The 16,868-nt window shown below is 35.9% G+C and overlaps 1 protein-coding gene and 1 long non-coding RNA gene across 2 annotated transcripts in view; one reads left to right on the top strand and one right to left on the bottom strand.

Annotated features, from left to right (window-relative positions):
• Nucleotides 1-385, bottom strand: part of LOC133051114 (uncharacterized) — a 10,027-nt gene extending 9,642 nt beyond the window's left edge. The window contains exon 1 of the long non-coding RNA XR_009691775.1: nucleotides 255-385. This is a non-coding gene — a long non-coding RNA (uncharacterized LOC133051114). The remainder of the gene's footprint in view (nucleotides 1-254) is intronic.
• Nucleotides 317-16,868, top strand: KLHL41 (kelch like family member 41). The gene is made up of 6 exons (XM_061135528.1): nucleotides 317-3,407; nucleotides 6,819-6,976; nucleotides 7,100-7,207; nucleotides 10,069-10,254; nucleotides 12,534-12,680; nucleotides 15,465-16,868. Exons 1-6 carry the CDS (start codon nucleotides 2,298-2,300, stop codon nucleotides 15,574-15,576), a joined length of 1,821 nt encoding a protein of 606 aa, XP_060991511.1. The 5' UTR covers nucleotides 317-2,297; the 3' UTR covers nucleotides 15,577-16,868.

The following is a 16,868-nucleotide window of genomic DNA, read 5'->3' as shown; positions in this document are numbered from 1 at the left end:
TTTGTATTCATTGAAACTTCTTTGAAGTGTTCAAAATTCAATATTTTCTGATTTCTTGGTCAGGTAAGATTTGGTGACTTCTCTGGCATCACTTTTTTTTTTGGTATTGCTTCAATATAAAGAAACATAAGGAACTTTTGTCAAAACATTAAAATTAAACAAAGGAACCCTGTTTCTCTAGAGCAAAAAAACTGAGTGTGTAAAATCATTTAAGATAATGCACAACCATAGACATGTAATAATCAAGTGCTAACCTGAGTTTCTCTGGAGAAGGGAATGGCAATCCACTCCAGTATTCTTGCCTGGAGAATTCCATGACAAAGAAGCCTGGCAGGTTACAGTTCATGGGGTCGCAAAGAGTCAGACACGACTGAGCAACACACGCACACAACCTGAGTTTAATAAAAATCAATAAACAAAAGCTATTAATTTGTTCTATATTTAAACAGGGAAGGATTTTTAAGGGATGGAGTTAAAATAACCTATATTAGGGGGGAAGTGTGCTTGAAAAATGTATACAGGTCACAAAATGTAGCTCAGAATATTATTTTAATACTTTTTCAAGCAAAACAGACTATAAAGTTGCTGATTAGTAAGTAATAATCTCAAATGTCATATCATGGTGCTTGCATCTGACTCATTAATCTTTTCAAATGTTAGGTGTTACGTGTAGAGAGAAATGAGTCATTTATTGTTTAAACAGAGCAGCTGTTAGCTTTTTCTAGTGTGTTAAAACCTTTAGTGGCATCTATAAATGGAAAAAGAGTCAATAAACTCTTCTCTCAGCTGTTGTTTTAGCAGCTGACAGTACCATTGACTTCACCGTGATGTAAAATAAGAGGAAAAAACCTTTACTCATGGATGGAGACCTTGAAATTTAAAAATACATATTTCCCTGATCTAAGGACATTCATTCATTCCTTCAACAAATATTTATGGAGCACTCGTGAGGTCGTGTGGTTATAGCATTGAACAAAACAAACCTCCCCAAATCCCTGTGTTTATGGAGCTTATGTTCTTTTGAGCATGTTTAAGAATACCAATCTTTGAAAGTACAGTATATTTACAGCCCGACTGAGTTTTTTATAATGTGATAACATAATTTTATAATAAAATATTTCATGAAGAAGTATATGATGCTATTTGTATATAAACAAAGGATCAGTTTTTTTCAAGTCATGCCTTAGGCATCCCATACTTAATATGGTGTGTTCTATTATAGTCAACAACTTAAATTATGTTCTAAGTTGTATATTCTTTTTTTTTCATGTATAAAGCCTGCTTTTCAAATAATACCAGGGATTTAGCACTTCGTCCTGATTTTGCTGTGTTCTGTTGATTACATTGTTCTGATAGGGTTACATCTGTTCCATTTTTTTAATTTTTATTTAATGAAAGATCAACACTTAAAACCACAGAATATCTTTATTAATCATATTGTATACGTTGTGGGATTTTTCTTTCCCTAGTGTCAACTTTTAACTTTTTTTCCTGGTTTTATTATTATTATTTGCCACATCAAATCCTTTGTAGAGCACGGCAGAGTGTGAACAAGTAATTTGATAATTTAATTCAATACTAATTGTAGTTTTTCCACCTAAGAGTAACGATAATTTAGGATGTCTTAGAAAGTTAGCAGTTTCTTTCCATTTAATTTAGTCATGATGGGGGGGGGTATTATTATTTTAAAGGTTTTTTCCCAAAAAAATATCTACCTAAGTAGCGGTCTTTCAGTTTCCTACTTCTCAAAGAATATTATATATCCTGTTTTAAGTAGAAAATAAACATTTATAACAGTTATTGGAAAGAGGATATTGCTTATGAGTATTCAAATGAACTCACCTCAATATTCTTGACCTTTGCATCATTAATTCAGATAGCCAAGTAGCTTGCCACTAAACCAGTTTTAGCGGACTGACTCATTTTTATGATTCAGTTTTGTGTTAGTTCAATGAACATTTTCTCGTGGTATCCTTTATTAGCCTATCTTCTAATGCTTCATGTATTTTAAAGCTTTCTACTTCATTTAAACCTCTTGTTTCTTAGCTGTTTCCTTAGTGATTAAAAGTTCCAGTTGTTCCTTTCAATCTCTGACAGCTGCAAGAGCAACTCTTCTTCCAAGCTAGCTCTCCTGCATTCCCCTTGTTAGCGTTGGTATCTATATTTAGCTGGTGGGATTAAATTGCAAAGGCTTCAAGCTGGGCAGAGCACACTGATCTGCCTTTTTACTGCTAGACCCGTGTGCTGTGAGGAGCTAAGGCCTTAGTGTCCCCTTCCTTACCCAGGTTACTCACAAAATGGATTCCCAGCGGGAACTCGCAGAGGAACTGCGGCTTTACCAATCCACCCTTCTTCAGGATGGTCTAAAAGATCTCCTGGATGAGAAAAAATTCATCGATTGCACCCTAAAAGCAGGTGACAAAAGTCTTCCTTGCCACAGATTGATTTTGTCAGCTTGTAGTCCTTACTTCCGTGAGTATTTTTTATCTGAAATTGACGAGGCGAAAAAAAAGGAGGTAGTACTAGATAATGTGGATCCTGCTGTACTGGATTTAATCATTAAGTACCTATACTCTGCCAGTATTGATCTCAACGACGGAAACGTGCAAGATATTTTTGCATTGGCCAGCCGCTTTCAGATCCCCTCCGTGTTCACTGTCTGCGTTTCTTATCTTCAGAAAAGACTTGCTCCTGGTAACTGTCTAGCTATTCTAAGATTAGGACTTCTCCTTGACTGCCCAAGACTTGCCATCTCTGCCCGTGAATTTGTGTCTGATCGCTTTGTACAGATTTGTAAGGAAGAGGACTTCATGCAACTGTCTCCGCAGGAGCTGATCTCAGTCATTTCCAATGACAGCCTAAATGTAGAAAAGGAAGAAGCAGTATTTGAGGCAGTGATGAAATGGGTGCGAACAGACAAAGAAAATAGGGTTAAAAACCTTAGCGAAGTGTTTGATTGTATTCGTTTTCGCCTTATGACAGAAAAATATTTTAAAGATCATGTTGAAAAAGATGATATAATTAAAAGCAACCCAGAACTCCAGAAAAAAATCAAAGTTCTCAAAGATGCCTTTGCAGGCAAACTCCCAGAACCTAGCAAAAACACAGAGAAGGCTGGGGCTAGTGAGGTGAATGGTGATGTTGGTGATGAAGATTTACTTCCTGGTTACCTGAATGATATTCCCAGGCATGGAATGTTTGTCAAGGACCTCATCCTCTTGGTTAATGACACAGCTGCTGTGGCTTATGATCCCACGGAAAATGAATGCTACCTTACTGCGCTGGCTGAGCAGATCCCCAGAAATCATTCCAGCATCGTTACCCAGCAAAATCAGGTGTACGTGGTAGGAGGACTGTACGTGGATGAAGAAAATAAAGATCAACCTCTACAGTCCTACTTCTTCCAGGTAAGAAAGGCTATTCTCACATATGTAGAGACATAAAGGAAAGTATTGTTAGTCACCATCTAGTTAGCTGATTGTGAATTACTTAGGCTGCTTGTATTGTATTCTATCAATACTTGACGTCCTATTCCAGTCTCTTGCATTTTCATCAGAGTACTGACAAATATTTAGATCAGTTAACTGCTTATTAATATTTAATAAATATTTTCATGAAGAATGAGGTTCTAATTCATGTATAAGTGATGGCCCATGATTTCCTTTATGCTCTTTTACCTAAAATGTCATGTTTATAGTTGATTGTGACTGTAATCCTTTAAAGCCCAGTATTTTAGTAAAAACAAAATTTAATCTTGTATCCTTTTTCTGAAAAATAGGTATTTTCCAAAATCAAAGTACTTTACACTTTACAAAAAGTTATAATTGATCAGATTTTCTACCTTTTTCCAAGTTTGCTTGATTTGAAATTCTCAGAGGTAGTATTTCATCTCTTATTTATGGTTACTGCCTAAAATACAATTTTATTGAAAGTGAAAAGAACTTGTATAAGTATTTTACACGCTTTGGATTACCTTTGAGGAAATACTATCTATACAAACATTACTAGTTTGAATCGATTAATTGTATTTAGAAATTTTTATTTATGACAAATGATTAAATTTATTTGGATCAGAGTTGACTTAGACATTATTGCAACTTAATCTGTTTTATGAAACCATAGAAGTTTCCAAGAAGAGAGATCCTCCTAAACAAGCTCTCTAGTTTGTTTGAAAGGAATTAGTTTCATGTTACCAACACATTATACTTTACCAGTTTATGAAGGAATCAGTGACTTTATCTTTAATACCAATACCAGTACTTTGTAGCTTACAGATAGTTCAGAAGGGTTTGTTTAGGTCATGGCTACTCATGGCCTGTAGTTTATGGGCCTAGAATTCAAAAGGCCAAAGATAAGTAAGTATAGCATGTCACACCACAGTCACAGCGCTTCAAACTGTGTGACATACTGTGCGTTTATAAAACACACTTTAACCAGCTTCTACTAATCTCAGAAAAATGTAATCATACATGTCAATCATGCTTCTTAATTTTCCAAATTCCATTAAAGGATGTTAACTATGAAATATAAAAACAATAGACGCTGTAATCATAAGTATTTGAATGTGGGCCAGAAAACTTCCTAAGGGCTAGTTTTAAATTCAGATAAATTTCAGAAAGGGTAAATTCAGTTGAAAAGACAATAATATATCTAGGAAGTAAAAATGACATCAAAATACAGACAAATAACCTGGAAATCATAGATCCAAAGAATACTTCTAGCCTTATCTTTAGTCCCTTCTATCCTATTGCTACCCTTGCTTTTATTGACATAGCCTCACATTTCTGGTTCAGGAAGCATGCTTGATGTTCCTTATAGCTACAAAAACAATTATTCAAAGTTGAAAAGGTCAACTCCCTATCATTTCCTATGCCTTGCTCCTTTAAAAGGCACAAATAGTGAGACACAGATAAAATAGTGAGCCAGGATTAAAAACACCTGACTCTGAGAGAGGATTATGACTCACAAGAAAATGTGTGAGAATTTCAGGTTTTGTATTTTCTGCTTTGTCACCTCTGTTTAAAATGTATTAAGTCAGGATTCACATGACCTTTGATTGTGTACTAGAATTAGGTTATGATAATATTTTTTGCCTAGATAAGAGAGGGTTTTTTCCCATAGAATTAACAGTTTCATCAAATCTTTGAACAGCGCCACAATTTAAGTATTCTGAGTCCAAACTCTAATTTTAGGGATGAGAAGACTGAAGCCAGAGAGGTTAAATAGCTTGACAGTTGGTCTGTAAAAACACCTGGTAGGCAGTCTGCTGTAGGAAGTGCCCTATCAGGGGTAGTATGGGAGGTAGACAGTATTGGGTACTGGGGGCAGTAAACCCTCTGATTTGGGATTTTGATGGCTGCTGCTTCCATTAAAAAAAAGAAAAAAAAAAACCTATGAATTTATATAGTTTGCATCGAGTATCACTTAAAAGCTCTGTGAGCTTGGGCAAATTGTTTAACCTTTCTGTGCCTGTTTTCTTATCTCTAAATCAGAGATTACAAATGAGAGGACTAAGTTAGATTACCTGTGTAAAGCACCTAGTATGAAGCCTATCACAGAGTAAAAATTCCTTTGTTGTTGTTTAGTCACTCAGTTATGTCCGACTCTTGTGACCCCATGAACTGTAGCCCGCCAGGCTCCTCTGTCCATGGGATTTCTCAGGCAAGAATATTGGAGTGGGTTGCCATTTCCTTCTCCAAGTGATCTTCCCAACCAGGGATTGAACCCGCGTCTCCTACATTGGCAGATGGATTCTTTGCCAGTGAGCCACCAGGGAATCCCAAAAAGTCAATAATTGTCATTATTATTGCTTCTATACTACCTACTGGTTTCTTGATAAAGGATTTTTTTTCAAAAATGAATAATTAGTGATCACCATCTGGATTTACCACAGACTTGAATATCTGTATCTATTCTTGGTATCCAGTTATTCTGGGGTTTTTTCCTTTCTCTTCTGCTACATAGAAATAGCACTAGAGAAGACAACAAATCTCTGACTGCACTCCCTCAGAAAGCAGCTTTCTTATGCCTTGGTGTCCTAAAATGCAGAGTGGAAAATCTTAAATTACCAATAGTAAGTGCTAAAGCTGATGCCAGCCATGTCAGAATCAATCACTTATCCCAGAGCATGGGCTCTTGGAGGCTGTCTTAGGCTTTCAGAATTGGCAATAGCAAAAACAAGCAGAATTCCTTTCTAATTTAAATCAGCAAGAGAGAAAGAGTGGGAGGGAAGGAAAAAAGCATTTTAAATGACTCCCACCAAAACCTGGGAGGTTATAGGTAACACCTGCCTGTATCTGAAGTAATAAAGTGAAGCATGGAGAACTTAAAAATGTTTAAGGAAAGAATAAAAGATAATATCTAATGTCCCAGTTGTCTGTGAACTGAGCGACAGGTCCAGCTGTCCTGGGCGCCAGCTTGGAGCATGTTAAATATAGCTTGCAGGGGGTCACTCACATACTGTGACCCTCCCTACAGTGACAATCTATTTCCCCAGTGTCCTTGAAGTATTGATTCCTTGTTCAAACCTGAACAAGGTAATGTGGGAAGAAAGTTTGACAAGAAATATCACAGTTCTATTTTATTCTCACTTTCCTCTTCCCAAGTTCTCCAGGTTTGAGTATTTTTAGCTATTTTGGTAGGCCATGTAGATTTTCTCATTTTTCCTGGTAATTCAAAGGTAAAATATGATCCTTTCTGAGTTATAAACTTATGAGATCTTCTACTATCTCAATAAATTCTAAACAACAAAGTATGGCATATTTTTTGGTACACCTATAACAAGCTTCACAATTCCTCACATATTTTTTTTCTTTCAGCTTGATAATGTAGCATCTGAGTGGGTTGGACTCCCACCTCTGCCTTCAGCTAGGTGTCTCTTCGGTCTGGGAGAGATAGATGACAAAATCTATGTAGTTGCAGGCAAAGACCTTCAAACAGAGGCTTCTCTGGATACAGTATTATGCTATGATCCTGTGTAAGTTGGCATGACATTTTCATTTCCTAAGCATTCAGGTATATGAGTGTCTATAACAAAATCATAATTTTAGAACCTGAAATTTACTGAAAGCATATAAATTCTGTCATCTTCTGATTTTAGGGCAGCCAAATGGAATGAAATTAAAAAGCTTCCTATCAAAGTATATGGCCATAGTGTGATTTCACATAAGGGGATGATATATTGTCTTGGAGGAAAGACAGATGACAAGTAAGTACCCTAAAATCTTATGGTTTATATCCAGGTGATTTTTTATTACAAGGGTTCCTTTCTGTTTATACTGGAATTATACTTGGTTCTCACCCATAACATTTTGGAAGTAAAATTTAAAAATAAATTTTTGAAATGTTATTGGAGGATATTAATAATGACTTATGAAGGAAAACTGTATAAAATTATTAAACTGCTGAAGTCAGTTTGTATATGCCCAATATATTGCTAGGAATGAGCATAATAGCTCCATCATAAGCATTCTTACAATGGAAAAGCAGTGTTTAGGAGCATAATCAAGTCTTTTATTTGGCTAATTTATATTTTACTACATTAAAACCAGTTGACTTTTTATGCATTTAGCCATAAGTATTGACAGATAAAAATTAAGCATATCTCTTTAACGTAGCATTGAAAATAGAGCTACTAAAACAATAGTGTATAAAAAAGTCATGGATTTTGTACTTTACATTCATAAGAGAGAATTTAGATAGTTGAGTTTGAAACTGAAAAACATGGTGACTGAAAAGCAGGAAGCTCTTTCCTCAACAATGTTTCACATGTTTATTCCGGGACAGATGATATTCAGAATATTTAACAACTGGTCACAAACAGGCACTGATCAAACAGAAGAAATATACCTGGAATACTCAGTAGCACTCAGTCTCTTAGGAGAAAAAGAGGATGAAGCTTCATATAACTTGATTTTTAGGTATTTCTCAAGGGATAGGTAATTAGGAAAGAGATCTTATGGAAGAAGTGAGTTCAGAGCGCTCCAGAAGTCTGTTAAGCCAGTAGCCTGTTTGGTAAAAAGATGATTTTTTATTTCAATAATGATAACAAATTTCCTGCCCCTGAAAACTCTGCCTAATTTGGTTTGTATCACTTGCCCAGGTTAAGAGTTGCCCAGTCCTGGAAAGGAAGCCAGAATTAAGAATTTAAGGACTATTCTCTATGTTTGTTTTTCCATTGCTGCCCTGCTAATAAATTCATCAGTACCATCTTTCTAGATTCCATATATATGCGTCAGAATACGATATTTACATTTCTCTTTCTGACTTACTTCACTCTGTATAATAGGCTCTAGGTTTGGCAGGGCAGAAGTGGAGAAACAGACATAGAGAACAGACCTATGGACACGGCGGGGGGAGGGGAGGAGGAAGAGGGTGCGATGTATGGAGAGACTAACATGGAAGCTTACAATACCATATGTAAGACAGACAGTCAATGAGAATTTGCTGAATGACTCAGGGAACTCAAACAGGGGTTCTGTGACAATCTAGAAGGGTGGGGTGGGGAGGGAGATGGGAAGGAGGCCCAGGAGGAAGGGGACATGGTGTACCTATGGCTGATTCTTGTTGGCATTTGACAGAAGACAACAAAATTCTGTAAAGCAGTTATCCTTTAATTAAAAAATAAAGTGGCAAAAAAGAATTTAAGGAAAGGAGAGTAAAATATGGAAATGTGCTAGATTTAAAGAACTCTGTATTCTGGAGTTAATAATTAATGGTTATTATTCAATTAAAAGGACATATATTATAGAATATGTGATTTTAAAAACCAATGAGTTTTTATGTAATCTATATTCAATGATAACATATTCTGAAATCTTGATATCCTCCTTAATGCCAGATATTCCCATTAAATAAACATTTAAAGGAAGGCCATATTATAAACACACTCAGTGCTAAATCTTATTGGGGGCATTTTTCCTCAGTAAATGGAATGGAAAATCTGTGTTAAGCAGTGTTTTGACTTTGGAAACATAGTGACCCTGCCAAATAATTTAAATTGTTTCCTTCAAGTAGTATTAGTAACTAGGAAATTGATATGTCAGTAAGAAGCATATGGTCTTGTCAGTAAGAATATATTCGTCTTGAGAATATGATTAACCAAGACAGAATTGCTTGACAAATGCCAGAGTCAAGAATTTGAAATGAGTCATTATCTAAAAGCAAGCACTGAATTATACTAGTTTTTGCCACTGAATTTGAAGAACATGATCTTGGATCATGTTCTTATTAAGTTTTAAGATAATACTCATAGTCATATATTACAGGAAATGCTTCTACTCCAGAAATCTGGTCTTTTATAAAACTAGTGAAAAAAAGTGTCCTCACCAGAAGTTGAGGTTTTGTTTTGTTGCTTTTGGCTTTACCAGATATATCCAGTTAATTGTTATTTGAAATTCAAACTCCCATCAGTAAATTATGGAATCATAAGAACCTAAGAAAGATAATTCAGGTGGGTCCAGGTCTTCCTGGTAGGATTTAGCATGTAAAATTGTTCTCGTTACTCATCAGTGCAGATTGTTGTCTAATCTTTAGTCCCAGATTTCTTAAAATGCATTGGTATATTAGTGATAGACTAAAAATGTAACAAATCATCAAATTACAGTTGCTTTGAAAATAGGTACATTCACACCTAAGTATTTTTAAGTTAACTGATTCATTCTTAGGATATTCAGATAATGAAGTGAATAAACATTTTTGTAACAGAGGCACAATAATTTATGAATTTTGTTAACTCTATTCATGTTTTCCATTTAACTTAGTAGCCGATAGGATTAAAATCTATGCTTCCTGGGCCTCTAGGCAATTGCCGAAAGTAAAGGATGCTACCTTCCAGTAGTATAATTGTTATAAAGTAATTTTGGTTCTCATATTTGTTATTGTCCTTTGCTTGGTGACATATGTTCAGATTAAGAATTTTTCTGATCCTCACTATATTACATATTTCAAATGAGAACCAAAGCTAAGTGATGAGTGAAGTTTCTTTCAAAAAAGGAAAATTCTTTTTTTTTTTTTTTTTTTTAAAAAGGAAAATTCTTAAAGGACCATTTTGTTGTGTTTTGTTTACAGAAAGTGTACAAACAGAGTGTTTGTCTACAACCCTAAAAAAGGAGATTGGAAAGATCTGGCTCCAATGAAAATCCCTCGTTCCATGTTTGGAGTGGCAGTCCATAAAGGCAAAATTGTGATTGCTGGAGGCGTCACTGAAGACGGTCTTTCAGCTTCAGTTGAAGCTTTTGACCTCAACACCAATAAGTAAGCTGTTATCTCTTACTATGGAATATGAATCATTGTATGTTTCAATTTCTAATTCAGATAAGGAGAGAGGAAGGCAGGGAGGCAAGGACTGAAGAGGAAGTATCTTCGTCTGTGTTTCTTTTGGTGTTATGAGTATGAAACACCTAATATTTTGATGCATTATGTGTGTTTGTAATTTGGAATATATGACCCTCAAGTTAATTTTGGAGTAATCAATTTGCCCTCACTTGTTACTGATTTTGTGAATTTAGCCTCGCAAAGGTAATACTTCTGAATAATTATATACACAATAGTGGATATACATCTCTCTATAAGGTTATTTGATTTGAAATGTGTAGTTTCTTTAAATATTAAAAGATCTCCACCTAATTTGTGATATTTGTAAAGGATGAATGCTTCAGATGTTTGATTCTTTTGTGTTCTTTATAATTTTCTCTTTTTTTTCACTTTTAAGATTGTATTGGCTTAAAGTTAATGTGAAGATACATGACAGATATTCTTTATATAGAATTAGTCCTTTTCAAGTTTTTGAGCTCATATATCTAGATGAGTATATAGTTTTTATGCTCCTAGTTTAGCAATAAAGAAAAATTAGAACACTATTGTTACTTTTTTAAGGACCCAAGTATGCCTGATTACAAAATAGACTTTCAGTTCAGTTCAGTTCAGTTCAGTCACTCAATCATGTCTGACTCTTTGTGACCCCATGGACTGCAGCACGCCAGGCCTCCCTGTCCATCACCAACTCCCGCAGTCTACTCAAGCTCATGTCCATTGAGTTGGTGATGCCATCCAACCATCTCATCCTCTGTTGTTCCCTTTTCCCCCAACCTTCAATCTTTCCCAGCGTCAGGGTCTTTTCAAATGAGTCAGCTCTTCACATCAGGTGGCCAAGGTATTGGCGTTTCAGCTTCACCATCAGTCCTTCCAGTGAACACTCAGGACTGATGATCTCCTTTAGGATGGACTGGTTGGATCTCCTTGCAGTCCATGGGCTCTCATGAGTCTTCTCCTATACCACAGTTCAAAACAGACTTTAGTTAATCTGAAAATTACAAGGAAGTTTTATGGAATTGGATTTTTATGATCATTAAAAATCATGTTTTTGAAGACTATATAATATGGGTAAACACTCATAAGAAGTTAAAGCAGTAGCACAGAAAACTGTAAATACTCTATATTATTAGTTTTGTACCTATGTATAGATGGATATATAAATTTATATGCATTTTTAAATGAAAAATATAGCAAAGTTTTGCTTATGATTATATTTGAAGGATAGGATCATGGGTGATAGTTGTTTTCTTCTATAACTTGTTTCTCCAGATTTTCTACAATGTACCTATATTATTTTTTATAGTTAAACAGATGATATATTTAGAGAAAAACTATGAGGTCTACTTTTAATGCCAGAGTACTGGAAGAGAGCTACCAAAATGACTAACTCATTCTAGACTCTTGCTACTTCCAACTAATTTGATTGATTTTATCTTTAGTGGTCCTATTTCATACAGCCATTAACATTAAAAAGTTCCCATAAATCCTTTATTTAAAAGGATGAAGGATAAATTATTAAGGATGAAGGATAAATTATTAAAAAGAAAATTTCCAGCCCTAGTTTGTTAACTGTCCTCATATGTGCTCAGTCGTGTCCAACTCTCTGGGTCCCCATGGACTGTAGCCCACCATGCTCCTCTGTCCATTGAATTTTCCAGGGAAGAATACTGCAATGGGTGGCCACTTCCTCCTCCAGGGGACTCTTCCTGACCCAGGGATAGAACTTGTGTGTCCTGTGTCTCCTGCATTGGCAGGTGGATTCTTTACCACTAGTGTAACTTGGGGAGCCCGAAACTATCCTTATCACATGCTTTATTAAAAAGGGTTTGGCGATTTCTTGAGACACTATGGAGCTCAAAGATTTTTACAATTTGTATTAGCACTCAAATGAAACCCCACACAGTAGGGCCTAGGAACCCTGGAATTGCCCCCCAGTACTCCACTGTTTATGGCAACACAGTTTGATAACCACTGCTGAAGGTGCTAGCTGATGAAGGTGAAGTATTTTTGGATTGATATATTGAGGGCCTTAAAATTTCATCTGGTTAGATCTTTCAAATAAAGGAAGATTTATATATTTTCCAGTAGCAAATTTAATCTTCTAATTTTGGTGCCTGTGCTACTCAAAATTTTTTATTATTAATTTTTTATAATTATTCAGTAAATACATTTTGCATTTTTTAAAGTTTTACATTAACTATATCTTCAATGATTCCCAGGTGGGAAGTAATGACTGAATTTCCCCAAGAAAGAAGTTCCATCAGTTTGGTCAGCTTGGCTGGATCCCTGTATGCCATCGGTGGTTTTGCCATGATTCAGCTGGAATCTAAAGAATTTGCACCCACTGAAGTCAATGACATATGGAAGTAAGTTTTGATCACTCCAATTTTCCAAACTAAATATTAAGTCAAGTAAGATAAAACAGTTTTGAAGTACACAGGAAGCCAGACTTTCCCAAAATGTACACTACTTTTTGGTGGTAAACACTCTTTGAATCTATTGAACTTTTTCACATTGCCACTTACTTAATCAAGTACTGCTTCTAATTAGCTGTGAGCTTGGGAAAGAACTTACTGGGGCCTATATCTTAATCAGTAATTAAGAGTTGGACAACTCATCCTTTAAGCTCCCTTCCAGTTTTAAAAGTGTAATGAATGCTCTAAGCATCCCATAGAGTAAAGGCTTCTAAACCAATTACCTTCCTCCCACGGGGTACTTTATTTCCTAAGAGAACAGGGCTCTGGAGAAACATTTAACCTCTTGAGTTTTCCATGATTCATTAATTCTATTTAGAATCTAATTTAAATATGTTTCCAAGTTTCAGAGTGTTCAGTTATAAAAGCTTTTTAAAAGAGAAGTGGAAAGTAGCAATCCACTTGACCTCTGAGATATGTGCTAGGCAGGTCTCCCAAGTATGACACTTATAGTTGTTACTCAACTGAACTATTTTACAGTTAAACTTAAAATGAATGTATTTATAAAGGTGTGTGTGTGTGTGTATTTTACCATAGTTTCTAAAGCAGTGAATAGCATATAGAGACCAGTGTATCCTGAGGTCTTGGGAGCAGAAGTGTAACTTGTATCATAAAAGAGAGTCACATGGTAACACACTTGAGGCAGGGCATACAGTATATAGATGTCTGGTCACTATCAGGTCCCCCCCATGTGTGGTCTTCATCCTAGGCGTCATGCTTGCTGATCTAAGTTTATAAGTAGTAGATCTCAGTTGCCTGAGGTGAGCATGAGTTCACGGTATATTTTGTGGTTGTTCAGTCTCTTAAGTCACGTCCAACTCTTTGTGACTCCATGAACTGCAGCACTCCAGGATTCCCTGTCCATCACTATCTTCCAGAGTTTGCTCAAATTCATGTCCATTGAGTTGGTTATGCTAACTAACCATCTCATCTTCTGCCATCCTTTTCTCCTCCTCCTGTTGTCCCAGCATCAGGGTCTTTTCAAATGAATCATCTCTTCGCATCAGGTGGTCAAAGTATTGGAGCTTCAGCTTCAGCATCAGTCCTTCCAAAGAATACTCAGGGTTGATTTCCTTTAGGGTTGACTGGTTTGATCACCTTGCAGTCCAAGGGACTCTCAAGAGTCTTCTCCAACAGCACAGTTCGAAAGCATCAATTTTTTGGTGCTGAGCCTTCTTTATGGCCCAACGCTCACGTCCATACATGACTACTGGAAAAACCATAGCTTTGGCTATACTCATGCAGAAACTGCCAAATTTATGCTTTAGATTTGCTTGCCAATTTAAATTTATAAGTACAGCTTTGGAGGAGTGATCAAGGGAGGCATACCACTGAGCCTAAGAGAGAAAAACAGATAATATTTGTTCTGTACCTGAACCAGTACATGCCTTATTCCCAGCTGGTGAACTGGAAGGCTCAAAGGCTGGCAGCTTAACCAAACAATTATTTTGTGCATCAAACATCATTTCCCTATGTTATTGTAACCATAACTAGCTGTGTAGAGGGCAAGAGAAAATGACTATAAAAGGAAGTTAACTATTATCATTTTCCCTTCAAAAAAGAGGGAAGAAGATAAAGAAACTGGAGATTCCCAGGGAGGAAAGACTCAGCAAGAGGGTGAGATGGGTAAACATTGGAAGCAGCAGAAAAAAAGGATGAAATAATGGAGGGCTGGAAAGGTTGGGGTTTTTGAAAAACAGGGATAATAATTCTTGTTTGGAAAACAAGAATAGTCAGTGATTCTTGACCCTAATATAGGCATCAGCTAATTTTTAAATTATTTTAAATCTCATTCACTCATCACAGAATGATTTGGGGGTATTTCCTATGTGCCAAGTATTGATAGCTTCTGGAGAAGGGAAGATACTAAAAGTGAATAAAATACATGTAACTTTGAGTTTGTTGAGGACATAAATATAAAAATATTAAAATAGGATGATAATTGTTATCATCAATGGATACCATACAAAGAACACTGTGAGAAATGAAGACAAAACAAACTCTTCTGCAGGAAGGCGAGAAAAGCTTCAGAGAGAAGGCAGTGTTGAGGAATTTCTCATGGAGAGATGGCATTTCAGGCACCAGGCAAAGGAAAAGCACACAGGTCTCAAAGGGACTCAAGTTGTCTGTGTCTTCATGACCCTGAATATTCAGAGAGGGTGACCAGTTCTTACCTAAGGTCAAGTACAAAGTCTAAGAGCAGTACTCACACAGGACAGTAAAGGGGAAGAATAATGGTTTCTTACAGAGTGACCCCTGGTGTCCAGGGCCATGCATCACACTGGTGTATGGGTACAGCTGAAATCAGAATCAAGGTGACTTAATTATCTCTGCTCTTCCCAGTTCTTACTCTTTGCTGACCTTGACTCATGGGGACCAGCCATCTTTAGCAGTCCAAAGGTGAAGGATTAATTGCCTGTTAACTCATCATCCCTGGACAGTCTGATTCCCCGAGAAGGTTTAACTGCCTAAGTATCCAGATTAAATACCATGGCAATAATTTGGGTATATGCTCAGAGAATGCACATTTTTGGAGGAATTCAAGTGTTAGTCTATGAGTCAGGTGCATCCTCCTCTGGGTGAGATCAAATAGGGTTTTCTCAGAGAAATATTTAATACCAGATCTATAGGACTGTCTACTTTAAAACAACTTATAATGTTTTTTTTCTCCATCAGGTATGAAGATGATAAAAAAGAATGGGCTGGGATGCTAAAGGAAATACGTTATGCTTCAGGAGCTAGTTGCCTAGCAACACGGTTAAATCTCTTCAAACTGTCTAAGCTATAAACAAGAAGGTGAAAAAAACATAATAGATAGGGAGGTGGTCTGTTTGGGTAATACGGCCTTAATTTATTGTTTTTAAAAAGCCTATACAGAGATTCCATGTAGAAATTATCTTCTGTGTTATTGTCCAAGAGATTAGCAGTGGGCATCAAAACCTCAAAGTTATTGAATCTTCAATGTAACAATCAGAGCTTAAAAAAATAATAAATATTAAATTGAACAGATTATTTCTCTTGTTAATCTGTCTCAATCAATTCTAAAGGAGCCTCCTAAATTTGAGTTTATTAATCCTTTCATTTGCATTGTTAAGGTGCCTTTACACTCCTTTTTCTATTACAAATGAAACTGGAGAATGAAATATGTACATTTACATTTAAAAAAATTTTTAAATAGCAAAACCTTTCCTCATGCTTCAAGATATAACAAGAACTCTGTGCAATATATTAAAGATTATATGCTGTGAGAAAACTTTGGAAATGCTGTCAGAAGAGTATAATAAATGGATTTCATTTGAAAGGGAAAAGTCTCTAAGTAAAAATAGTCAAATTCAAGTTGTCTTTCTTTTCTCCCCTTTCTTTTTGCAACACTGGTATATTTTTTGTGATTTAAATCAAATTTAAAAATTTTAAATTTAAAACCAGTAAATCACAGTCTTCAAGTCCTTAACTGCAGTATCTGTAGTAGAAGGGCTGGGAGGCAATCTTAGGAAAAGGATTGATTCCTTAACTGCTGGGGCAGAATTTGGGGCCAGCGGGTGGTATGGAGAAGGGTGTGTATTCATTGCTTTGAGTTTTATCTATGCTTTAAAGAGCTACCTATTTGCAAATTTCAGATAGAAGGATGACTGTATTATTCTATTTTCTTGGATGTAAAACCCTACATTCAAGTTGTTTGTTCTTACCATACACAGTAAGATGACATCTCAGTCTGTCCAAAACCATTACATTCTACTGTCTGCAAGTCATGAACTAATCATCGCTTATGGGTCTCATGTACTTTCACAGACATGTTTGACTTCTAGGCTTACATGTGTTATTTTCTGAGAGGCCTGACTTGGAGTATTCCATTATTGTTAAGCAACTGCATAAAAATATGAATGTTCTTTATTTTCTGTATCATAAATATGGGAACATTCAATAAAATTTAGTCATACTGTGGATCTCTGAAGTATAATCTTGAGTACTTTTCTATATTGAACCGCACCCTGAGTATACAATCAGCAAATCCCAAAGGTGGGAAACTACAGGTTATTTAGCAGATAAATTGTTAAGAAGGAGAGATGCTAATAGATTAAG

This window comes from Dama dama, chromosome 33, assembly GCF_033118175.1.
Source record: "Dama dama isolate Ldn47 chromosome 33, ASM3311817v1, whole genome shotgun sequence".
NCBI lineage: Eukaryota > Metazoa > Chordata > Mammalia > Artiodactyla > Cervidae > Dama > Dama dama.
This window is presented reverse-complemented; position numbering and strand designations above follow the sequence as displayed.